This window comes from Oncorhynchus mykiss, chromosome 25 (genome assembly GCF_013265735.2).
Source record: "Oncorhynchus mykiss isolate Arlee chromosome 25, USDA_OmykA_1.1, whole genome shotgun sequence".
Classification (NCBI taxonomy): domain Eukaryota; kingdom Metazoa; phylum Chordata; class Actinopteri; order Salmoniformes; family Salmonidae; genus Oncorhynchus; species Oncorhynchus mykiss.
This window is the reverse complement of record NC_048589.1, coordinates 24,521,165-24,534,113: the sequence shown is the minus strand read 5'-3', so window position 1 is coordinate 24,534,113 and position 12,949 is coordinate 24,521,165. Positions and strand designations below refer to the sequence as shown.

The 12,949-nt window shown below is 43.9% G+C and overlaps 1 protein-coding gene across 2 annotated transcripts in view; it reads left to right on the top strand.

The window, feature by feature from the left end:
• LOC110505685 (rho-associated protein kinase 2) overlaps positions 1-12,949 on the top strand; it is a 52,059-nt gene that overhangs the window by 25,939 nt on the left and 13,171 nt on the right. For both annotated transcript variants that reach the window (XM_021585072.2, XM_021585071.2), the window contains exons 3-6: positions 6-106; positions 232-369; positions 12,191-12,451; positions 12,650-12,794. In XM_021585072.2, coding sequence (XP_021440747.2) covers positions 6-106; positions 232-369; positions 12,191-12,451; positions 12,650-12,794 — 645 coding nt within the window. The remainder of the gene's footprint in view (positions 1-5; positions 107-231; positions 370-12,190; positions 12,452-12,649; positions 12,795-12,949) is intronic.

Below are 12,949 nucleotides of genomic sequence, written 5' to 3'. Positions count from 1 at the left end.
CGCAGATGAGAAGGTGATGGGGCACATACGGGAGTTTCAGATGAGGTCTGAGGACTTTGACAGGGTGAAAGTGATCGGCAGAGGGGCGTTTGGTGAGGTTCAGCTGGTGAGATTTTTGTATTTCATAGAGATGTTAAGGACCTGCGTATTCACTACACCACTTAGTTTTGACTCTACCCCTATGTCTTCCCGTCTCTATTTCTGACACTTTAATTCCTTTGTTTTCCCCAGGTTCGACACAAAGCCTCTCAGAAAGTGTATGCCATGAAGTTGCTGAGCAAGTTTGAGATGATCAAACGATCTGACTCTGCCTTCTTCTGGGAGGAGAGGGATATTATGGCCTTCGCCAACAGTCCCTGGGTTGTACAAGTAAGGCATGACAAGGGCTGTTACGGTGACCATATTACCGCCGCACTGGCAGTCACGAGTCATGAAAGCAGTCAAATTCCACGTGACCGTTTAGTCATGATAATTAGGCTTCTCCAAGCTCTGATGCTGCTGATGGTCATTAGTAGTCTACCAAACTTGCTAAAAGACTGGTATTCAGCACTCTATTGTCTCTCTAATCACTCTAACATCAATGCAAATCTAATCAAACATTTCTATAGGGTATGCAATTGTGTGAGAAAACAGAGTGATGACCTCTATTAAAAAGAGGAGGATCCCATCAGCCCTCTATAGGCTAGGCCTACTAGATTTATCAACTTTGCTAATATTAAGCACATTGCTTCTCTATACAACAGGAGTACGGTTAAGCTCCAACGTTATCGGTTCTGCTTTCGGTACTGGAGAAATTAAGAAAATACATTTCCTATTTATTATTGCTACATAAATGTTATCTTGCACATCTAATTTGCAGTAAGATTAAGACATTCGTCTGATGCATTTTCGCTATTTCCAATCCAGAAGAGATCTCACTGACACTACAGCACACACAGCCCCCTGCTCTTAATTAGTGACCATGGCTGAGAGAACTAAACGTTCAAACGTGTGGTTACACTTCACCAGATTCGATGCTTGTTGCCACAAGTGCAACAATACTTTTGCTTGTAAGGGGCGGAAGCACGAGCAATCTGTCCAAACATCTATGGAAAGTGCATCATGTACAGGCAGAGAAACAGTTTTCGACTGCCCAGCTTGTAGTTAATCTCTCGTTGCCTGATCTACATTAGGTATGTATGCTAGCGGCCTAGAGCCCACACACAGAGTTAACTCAATTATGCGAACATGGGTTCCTGATCAAAAGTAACCATTAGCCAGCTGATTGTTTAGCTATTGGTGAGTTCAGAAATTCAATCACCCATTTTAAAGATTTTGCTACTTTTTTGTTAGTTGCAGCTACAATGAACCAACCCACTCCCCCCTCTAATACCGCTGGTCCAAGCCAAACACAAGCCCAAAGCCCCTTCATGCTGGCAGCTAGTGGGAGGATGACTGAGGAGAGTGTGACCAAGTTTACAGTGAAAGGCCGACACCCCTTTGCAACAGTGGAGTCCAAGTGCTTTAAGTAACAGTCTGTCAGTATATATTGAGTTGTATTATTTTTGGGGGATATAGTAGTATATCCACAATACACAACAACACAATAAGTCAATAATGATAATTCAACACATGAAAATATTTTTCTTTACTGTAGGGAGATGAGCAAGGCACTCAACCCCAAATACAGATGAAGTCGAAGTTTACATACACTTAGGTTGGAGTCATTAATTCTCGTTTTTCAACCACTCCACAAATTTCTTGTTAACAAACTATTGTTTTGGCAAGTCAGTTAGGACATATACTTTGTGCATGCCACATGTAATTTTTCCAACAATTGTTTACAGACAGATTAATTCACTGTATCACAATTCCAGTGGGTCAGAAGTTTACATACGCTAAGTTGACTTCGTTTAAACAGCTTGGAAATTTCCAGAAAATTATGTCATGGCTTAAGAAGCTTCTGATAGGCTAATTGACATAATTTGAGTCAATTGGAGGTGTACCTGTGTATGTATTTCAAGGCCTACCTTCAAACTCAGTGCCTCTTTGCTTGACATCATGGAAAAATCTAAAGAAACCAGCCAAGACCTCAGAAAAAAAATTGTAAACCTCAAGTCTGGTTCATCTACACCTGCAATTTCCAAACGCCTGAAGGTACCACATACATCTGTACAAGACTGCTTCGATCACGTGGATTGGGATATGTTCCGCATTGCGTCCAACAACAACATTGACGAATACGTCAGAAAGTGCATTGATGATGTCGTTCCCATAGCAACGATTAAAACATTTCCAAACCAGAAACCGTGGATTGATGGCAGCATTCGCGTGAAGCTGAAAGTGCGAACCACTGCTTTTAACCAGGGAAAGGTGACCGGAAACATGACTGAATACAAACAGTGTAGCTATTCCCTCCGCAAGGCAATCAAACAAGCTAAGCGTCAGTATAGAGACAAAGTAGAGTCACAATTCAACAGCTCAGACACGAGGTATGTGGCAAGGGTCTACAGTCAATCACGGACTACAAAAAGAAAACCAGCCCCGTCATGGACCACGATGTCCTGCCCCCAGGCAGACTAAATAACTTTTTTGCCCGCTTTGAGGACAATACAGTGCCACTGACACGGCCCGCAACCAAAACCTGCGGACTCTCCTTCACTGCAGCCGACGTGAGGAAAACATTTTTAAACGTGTTAACCCTCGCAGGGCTGCAGGCCCAGACGGCATCCCCAACCGCGTCCTCAGAGCATGCGCAGACCAGCTGGCTGGTGTGTTTATGGACATATTCAATCAATCCTTATCCCAGTCTGCTGTTCCCACATGCTTCAAGAGGGCCACCATTGTCCCTGTTCCCAAGAAAGCTAAGGTAACTGAGCTAAACGACTGACTGAGTAGCACTCACTTCTGTCATCATGAAGTGCTTTGAGAGACTAGTCAAAGATCATATCACCTCCACCCTACCTGATACCCTAGACCCACTCCAATTTGCTTACCGCCCAAATAGGTCCACAGACGATGCAATCTCAACCACACTGCACACTGCCCTAACCCATCTGGACAAGAGCAATACCTATGTGAGAATGCTGTTCATCGACTACAGCTCAGCATTTAACACCATAGTACCCTCCAAGCTCGTCATCAAGCTCGAGACTCTGGGTCTCGACCCCGCCATGTGCAACTGGTTACTGGACTTCCTGACGGGCCACCCCCAGGTGGTGAGGGTAGGTAACAACATCTCCACCCCGCTGATCCTCAACACTGTGGCCCCACAAGGGTGCGTTCTGAGCCCTCTCCTGTACTCCCTGTTCACCCATGACTGCGTGGCCATGCACGCCTCCAACTCAATCATCAAGTTTGCTGACGACACTACAGTGGTAGGCTTGATGACCAACAACGACGAGACGTCCTACATGGAGGAGGTGAGGGCCCACGGAGTTTGGTGTCAGGAAAATAACCTCACACTCAATGTCAACAAAACAAAGGAGATGATTGTGGATTTCAGGAAACAGCAGAGGGAGCACCCCCCTATCCACATCGATGGGACAGTAGTGGAGAGGGTAGTAAGTTTTAAGTTCCTCGGCGTACACATTACGGACAAACTGAATTGGTCCACCCACACAGACAGCGTGGTGAAGAAGGTGCAGCAGCGCCTCTTCAACCTCAGGAGGCTGAAGAAATTCGGCTTGTCACCAAAAGCACTCACAAACTTCTAGATGCACAATCGAGAGCATCCTGTCGGGCTGTATCACCGCCTGGTACGGCAACTGCTCCACCCACAACCGTAAAGCTCTCCAGAGGGTAGTGAGGTCTGCACAACGCATCACCTGGGGCAAACTCCCTGCCCTCCAGGACACCTACACCACCCGATGTCACAGGAAGGCCATAAAGATCATCAAGGACAACAACCACCCGAGCCACTGCCTGTTCACCCCGCTACCATCCAGAAGGCGAGGTCAGTACAGGTGCATCAAAGCAGGGACCGAGAGACTGAAAAACCGCTTCTATCTCAAGGCCATCAGACTGTTAAACAGCCACCACTAACATTGAGTGGCTGCTGCCAACACACTGACTCAACTCCAGCCACTTTAATAATGGGAATTGATGGGAAATGATGTAAAATATATCACTAGCCACTTTAAACAATGCTACTTAATATAATGTTTACATACCCTACATTACTCATCTCATATGTATATACTGTACCCTATATCATCTACTCCATCTTTATGTAATACATGTATCACTAGCCACTTTAAACTATGCCATTTTGTTTACATACCCTTACTCATCTCATATGTGTATATACTTTACTCGATACCATCTACTGCATCTTGCCTATGCCGTTCTGTACCATCACTCATTCATACATCTTTATGTACATATTCTTTATCCCTTTACACTTGTGTGTGTGTATAAGGTAGTAGTTTTGGAATTGTTAGGTTAGATTACTCGTTGGTTATTACTGCATTGTCGGAACTAGAAGCACAAGCATTTCGCTACACTCGCATTAACATCTGCTAACCATGTGTATGTGACAAATACATTTGATTTGATTACAAGCAATAGTATGGAAGTATGAACACCATGGGACCACGCAGCCATCATACCGCTCAGGAAGGATACGCTTTCTGTCTCCTAGAGATGAACGTACTTTGGTGCGAAAAGTGCAAATCAATCCCAGAACAAGAGCAAAATACCTTGTGAAGATGCTGGAGGAAACCGGTACAGAAGTATCTACATCCACAGTAAAATGAGTCCTATATCGACATAACCTGAAAGGCCGCTCAGCAAGGAAGAAGCCACTGCTCTAAAACCGTCATTTAAAAAAAGACAGACTACGGTTTGCAACTGCACATGGAGACAAAGATCGTACTTTTTGGAGAAATGTCCTCTGGTCTGATGAAACAAAAATAGAACTGTTTGGCCATAATGACCATCGTTATGTTTAGAGGAAAAGGGGGAGGCTTGCAAGCCGAAGAACACCATCCCAACCGTGAAGCACGGGGGTGGCAGCATCATGTTGTGGGGGTGCTTTGCTGCAGGAGGGACTGGTGCACTTCACAAAATAGATGGCATCATGAGGTAGGAAAATTATGTGGATATATTGAAGCAACATCTCAAGACATCAGTCTAGAAGTTAAAGCTTGGTCGCAAATGGGTCTTCCAAATGGACAATGACCCCAAGCATACTTCCAAAGTTGTGGCAAAATGGCTTAAGGACAACAACGTCAAGATATTGGAGTGGCCATCACAAAGCCCTGACCTCCATCCTATAGAAACTCTGTGGGCAGAACTGAAAAAGCATGTGCGAGCAAGGAGGCCTACAAACCTGACTCAGTTACATCAGCTCTGTCAGGAGGAATGGGCCAAAATTGTGATCGCCAATGTGATCGCTGAGCTGAAGGACGTGCCGAAGCTGGCCATCACATCAGATGGGTGGCCCAGCCTCTGTGAGGACCACTATCTCACTGTTAAAGTGCACTACACAAGCCAGGGCAGTGTAAAACAGAAGATCCTCCACACCAGGGCAGTGTACAAATTGCAAACTGGCGAAGTAGTGGCAGAGGAGATCTCAGACATTCTGGAAGAGTTTGAGACAGAGCCGAGCAAGATTATAGCTGTGACTGTTGATAATGCTAGCAATATGGATATTGCCATCAAGAGGCTACACATCCTAAAAATAGGATGCTTTGCACACACAATGAATCTGGCAGCACAGAGAATCTACAAAAATTCTTCAATTGATAAATGGGCAGCCCGAATCAAAGCAGTGGTTGTGTGGTTCAAGAGATCCTCGATGTCCAAAACAGTCTTGAAGGAAAAGCAGCAGCTCCTTGATAAAAAGCCAGTTCAATCTATTAAAGTATTATTTTGAAATTCCCACATTTAACAATTTAATTCAATATTCAAGTATGCGGTAATTAAATGTATGTTTTTTGTTGTTCAGGCCTTCTGCAACACACTCATCCTTGATGTCAAGACCAGATGGAACTATCTAATGATAGAGAGATTCATGGAGCAGTATCCAGCGATCCAAGCAGCAGCGTTGAACCCACGATTACGAAAATCAATGTCCAAGGACAACCTGGACCGTCTGAAGGACGAGCACTTCCTTAAGCCTGAGGAGTTTGTCCAGTTCATGAGAATCATCCATACATCCACACTGTGTGTCATGTGAAAAGAATGCCACCTGTGGACAGATCAAACCCATCCTCAAAAACTGGAAGAGCACTTCACTGTGAAGCATGAAGATACGTTTGTGGCAACCATCAAAGAGAAGGTGTGGGAGAACCTCTCCGAGCGCTATCAGGATGGGAACATTCAAGCCTTCCTGCATGAGTCCACAGCATTGGACCCCGGATTTAAAGGGAGGCCGGTGAGTGATGCCGGCAACTGTTGAGGCCGATGTGACAGGAGCAACACCAGGGCTGTCAGAGGAGCCGGAGCAGACAGACACAGAGGAGTCTGAAGGAGAGGAAATGGAGGAGACAGTCCCTCCATTGTACAAAACAAGGATTGCCTTGGAGGACAGGGAGTTGAGGTTGACGATCCAAAAGGACACCTCGTCCCTCACCCTCAGCGAGCGTGTTGACCTAGAGGTCGAGCTCTACAAAGGCCTGCCTCCCATCCCCATGACTGAAGATCCTGTGATGTAGTGGTGGGAGAAGAGAGCTACTCTGCCCCTCACAAACATTGCAACAAGCTACCTCTGTGCTCAAGCCTCCTCCACCCCTAGCGAGAGGGTATTTTTGACTGCAGGCAACACAATAAGCCAAAAGAGGTCCCGACTTCTGCCAGAGAAGGCAAATAAAAAAGGCATTTTCAGGACCCTGTCTTTTGTAAAAATCCAAATAACTTCACAGATCTTCACTGTAAACCATAAACCGTCCCAAATGAACCATAAACAATTAATGAACATGCACCTATGGAACGGCCGTTAAGACACTAACAGCTGACAGACTGTAGACAATTAAGGTCACAGTTATGAAAACTAAAGACACTTTCTACTGACTCTGAAAAACACAGAAGATGCCCAGGGTCCCTGCTCATTTGTGTGAATGTGCCTTAGGCATGCTGCAAGGAGGCATGAGGACTGCAGATGTGGCCAGGGCAATAAATTGCAATGTTCGTACTGTGAGACGCTTAAGACAGCCCTACAGGGAGACAGGACAGACAGCTGATCGTCCTCGCCGTGGCAGACCACGTGTAATGACACGGGCTTGTAGGCCTGTTGTAAGGCAGGTCCTCACCAGCAACAACGTCGTCTATGGGCACAAACCCACCGTCGCTGGACCAGACAGGACTGGCAAAAAGTGCTCTTCACTGACGAGTCGCGGTTTTGTCTCACCAGGGGTGATGGTCGGATTCGCGGGTAACGTCAAAGGAATGAGCGTTACACCGAGGCCTGTAACTCTGGAGCGGGATCGAGGTGGAGGGTCTGTCATGGTCTGGGGCGGTGTGTCACAGCATCATCGGACTGAGCTTGTTGTCATTGCAGGCAATCTCAATGCTGTGCGTTACAGGGAAGACATCCTCCTCCCTCATGTGGAACCCTTCCTGCAGGCTCATCCTGACATGACCCTCCAGCATGACAATGCCACCAGCCATACTGCTCGTTCTGTGCGTGATTTCCTGCAAAACAGGAATGTCAGTGTTCTGCCATGGCCAGCGAAGAGCCCGGATCTCAATCCCATTGAGCACATCTGGGACCTGTTGGATCGGAGGGTGAGGGCTAGGGCCATTCCACCCAGAAATGTTTGGGAACTTGCAGGTGCCTTGGTGAAAGAGTGGGGTAACATCTCACAGCAAGAACTGGCAAATCTGGTGCAGTACATGAGGCGGAGATGCACTGCAGTACTTAATGCAGCTGGTGACCACACCAGATACTGACTTACTTTTGATTTTGACCCCCCCCCTCCTTCGTTCAGGGACATATTATTCCATTTAATTTGTTCAGTTCATATCTGTTGTTGAACTTTTTTATGTTCATACAAATATTTACACATGTTAATTTTGCTGAAAATAAATGCAGTTGACATTTAGAGGACATTACTTTTTTTGTTGCGTTTATGTTGGTCTTTCTCCAGAAGAACTGCTAAGAACTGTTAGTCCTTTTGCAGCCTACCTTAATGCCCCACCCGTGTTGCTCTATACCACTGTCTTTTCTTTTACAGCCTACCTGCATGCCCCACCCGTGTTGCTCTATACCACTGTCTTTTCTTTTACAGCCTACCTTAATGCCCCACCCGTGTTGCTCTATACCACTGTCTCTTCTTTTACAGCCTACCTGCATGCCCCACCCGTGTTGCTCTATACCACTGTCTTTTCTTTTACAGCCTACCTGAATGCCCCACCCGTGTTGCTGTATACCACTGTCTTTTCTTTTACAGCCTACCTGAATGCCCCACCCGTGTTGCTCTATACCACTGTCTTTTCTTTTACAGCCTACCTGAATGCCCCACCCGTGTTGCTGTATACCACTGTCTTTTCTTTTACAGCCTACCTGAATGCCCCACCCGTGTTGCTCTATACCACTGTCTTTTCTTTTACAGCCTACCTGCATGCCCCACCCGTGTTGCTCTATACCACTGTCTCTTCTTTTACAGCCTACCTGAATGCCCCACCCGTGTTGCTCTATACCACTGTCTCTTCTTTTACAGCCTACCTGAATGCCCCACCCGTGTTGCTCTATACCACTGTCTCTTCTTTTACAGCCTACCTGAACGCCCCACCCGTGTTGCTCTATACCACTGTCTCTTCTTTTACAGCCTACCTTAATGCCCCACCCGTGTTGCTCTATACCACTGTCTCTTCTTTTACAGCCTACCTGAATGCCCCACCCGTGTTGCTCTATACCACTGTCTTTTCTTTTACAGCCTACCTGAATGCCCCACCCGTGTTGCTCTATACCACTGTCTCTTCTTTTACAGCCTACCTTAATGCCCCACCCGTGTTGCTCTATACCACTGTCTCTTCTTTTACAGCCTACCTGAATGCCCCACCCGTGTTGCTCTATACCACTGTCTTTTCTTTTACAGCCTACCTGAATGCCCCACCCGTGTTGCTCTATACCACTGTCTTTTCTTTTACAGCCTTCCTGCATGCCCCACCCGTGTTGCTCTATACCACTGTCTTTTCTTTTACAGCCTACCTGAATGCCCCACCCGTGTTGCTCTATACCACTGTCTTTTCTTTTACAGCCTACCTGAATGCCCCACCCGTGTTGCTCTATACCACTGTCTCTTCTTTTACAGCCTACCTGAATGCCCCACCCGTGTTGCTCTATATCACTGTCTTTTCTTTTACAGCCTACCTGCATGCCCCACCCGTGTTGCTCTATACCACTGTCTTTTCTTTTACAGCCTACCTGCATGCCCCACCCGTGTTGCTCTATACCACTGTCTTTTCTTCTGCAGGAAAATATAGTTTATTTCATTTGTCTTACATTTCCATCATCACAACATTAGTCTATAATAGTGATTTGTTTACATTTCCATCATCACAACATTAGTCTATAATAGTGATTTGTTTACATTTCCATCATCACAACATTAGTCTATAATAGTGATTTGTTTACATTTCCATCATCACAACATTCGTCTATAATAGTGATTTGTTTACATTTCCATCATCACAACATTCGTCTATAATAGTGATTTGTTTACATTTCCATCATCACAACATGAGTCTATAATAGTGATTTGTTTACATTTCCATCATCACAACATTAGTCTATAATAGTGATTTGTTTACATTTCCATCATCACAACATTAGTCTATAATAGTGATTTGTTTACATTTCCATCATCACAACATTAGTCTATAATAGTGATTTGTTTACATTTCCATCATCACAACATTAGTCTATAATAGTGATTTGTTTTACATTTCCATCATCACAACATTAGTCTATAATAGTGATTTGTTTTACATTTCCATCATCACAACATTAGTCTATAATAGTGATTTGTTTTACATTTCCATCATCACAACATTAGTCTATAATAGTGATTTGTTTATATTTCCATCATCACAACATTAGTCTATAATAGTGATTTGTTAAAATTGCTGTTTCTTTTGTTGTAAATAATTGTTTATTTATTAATTTACATTTCAGAAAATAAAGCAATGTTAATTCTGTTCTTAATTTGTTTTTTGTTTTCCCCCATAAAAAGTAACAAAAAGAACCGTTAAGAATACTGTTGAAGTACCGGATCGATGAGCAGTATAAGTAGTAATACATGTAAAATCTTAACGATACACATCCCTATACATAGATGACATGTCATTTTTTTCCCCTGCCCCGATTTCAAGACCGGTGCATTACATGTTCCATTCTAAACCAGAACAAATTTCACACATATTATTTAGTATATGTGTAGACAAGATTAAATCAAGAATAGTCTGATGGGTGACAAAATGTGCCTATCACTTGTGAATGATGCCCAGCCTGAGGCAAGAAACAATGCATACCTTTTTTTATTTCTCAAATCATAGTCGCACACCACATATAGCCTAGCCCATAAGTCATTCTGTTTTGATAAGGTTTGTATCACAGCTAAAGTGGCCAAATAACTTCTTAAAATGAAGCACATTAATCCACTTTACATCGGGTGTAGAGCCTAACTGGCATACATACGCAGCGCGTGAAATTGAAGTTTGGAGAAGATCATTTTCACCATTAAAATTGCACCTTTTATAATAAAAGCATTACAAGAGTAATCACATTTGTCACTTGATAATGGTGTTTTCTTGATAATGGAATATTTGTGCATATAGCCTACTGCCTACATGAGCGCATTACTGAGCTTATAATGTAAAGAAATGGCTTAATAGTTTATCAACATTTTAAGCTGAACGTTCTCATCTGTTGCATCAGGCTCATTGCTTAAAAGTTTTTTTTTTTTTTTTTTTAGGCTAGTGGTTGTATTAATTTGGGATCTATCGCAGATTCTCCCAGACTGTTTGGAATATTTATTGCATTGAATAGGTCAATTTTTTTGTATTATGGGGGATAGCAGATTGACAGGCTAATCCTTCTGCTGTTTGTTAGGCCTACTCGTATTGTTGGCTGACGAAAAGTAAAAAATGGACAGTTCTTCCAACATCTTTTAATATGCTCCTCAGAATTGAATAAGAACGCACGCAGTTAAGTCCCCGATGTGTCTGTTTCACGCCTGTGAGAAGGACCCGATCATGTGACGGAGAGCCACGTGAGAGAGCAGTGCTTCGGAGCATGCAGGGAGAGGGGAATTATAATGCTTATATTCAGCCTAAGGGCACAAACGGCCACTGGCTGCAAAAGTCATAGATTTTTTTTAGGGGGGGGATTACGGCCACACACATCAAATTGTATTTGTCACATGCGCCGAATACAACAGCTGTAAACCTTCCAGTGAAATGCTTACTGACAAGCACTTAACCAACAATGCAGTTTTAAGAAAAATGTGTGTTAAGTAAAAAAATTTTTTTTTAAAAGACAAATAATTAAAGAGCAGCAGTAAAATAACAGTAGCAAGGCTATGTACAGGGTCTACCGGTACAGAGTCAGTGTGCGGGGACACAGGTAATTTGAGATAATTTGTACATGTTGGTAGAGGGGGGGGCAATGCAAATGGTCCGGGTAGCCATTTGATTAGATGTTCAGGGGTCTTATGGCTTGGGGGTAGAAATTCTAGACAATATCAAGTGCTTGTCACATTGTGAATGAGAGACTGATGACATGTATAGCCCAATGTTTGCAGAACAACTAAAGTTACATTAATATCTCTAAATGAAGCGTACCTGTTTCTTTGTTAACCGCTCAACACAAAATCGCTGCATGCATGCGCTCACTCCCTTCAAATGTTTGGAGAAAATATCCTATTTTATTCAATTGTATTCTTCATACTATAACTAATGCCTCGGAATTGCAAGCAAATCTTGTCCGCTGAATGAGCTAATGTAGCCCACAGCCATATGGTATAGTCAGATCAGTACTTAACATGTTTGTTAATTACCGTGAGACTGGCAGTTTTTTGCTTGACAATCACAGGTTGATGAAATGTTGTGACCGCCACAGCCCTAGACATGACACACACACTAGATAATATATCACATTAGACAAAAATGTATCAAAACAATCTGCACAAACCATATCGAACCAGAAATGTGTGATGTAAGACGACCCTTTAACTTGTATTGTTTTTGCTTTCCGGTCTATGTCTAGTTGTGCTGTGCCTTCCAAGATGACCGTTACCTCTACATGGTGATGGAGTACATGCCTGGAGGGGACCTGGTGAACCTCACCAGTACCTATGATGTGCCTGAGAAGTGGGCCCGGTTCTATACGGCCGAGGTGGTCATGGCACTGGATGCCATCCACTCCCTGGGTTTCATCCACCGCGACGTCAAGCCTGACAACATGCTCCTGGACCGCCACGGACACCTCAAACTGGCCGACTTCGGAACCTGCATGAAGATGGACTCGGTAAGGGCAATATTTTCCCATTGTTCCAGTTGTGCAATGTGCTGAAGAGAGCATTACTCACAATACTTCCAGCAGAATATCTCTAGTGTCTCGCTGTGCTTTAGGTTAACACTTATATCTTAACTGTATATATACTTGACGATTCAGACCTGGTTTGCTTGAGCTAGTGTATCTAACTGAAGGATTGACTGGTTACAGACTGGGATGGTGCACTGTGACACAGCGGTTGGCACTCCAGACTACATCTCTCCTGAGGTTCTGAAGTCGCAGGGTGGAGATGGTTACTATGGACGGGAGTGTGATTGGTGGTCTGTAGGGGTCTTCATCTTCGAGATGCTAGTCGGTGAGTTGGTGTTGTCTAACTTCTTGGTGTGTATGTTTCCGCTCTTTCTTTATGCCTCAATCTTCATTTCCACTAACTGAAGTCTTTTACTGGATGGTTTATCTGGAACTAAGATATTTAAAGTCTGCCTATAAAGATGTATTAGAGAACTTGTA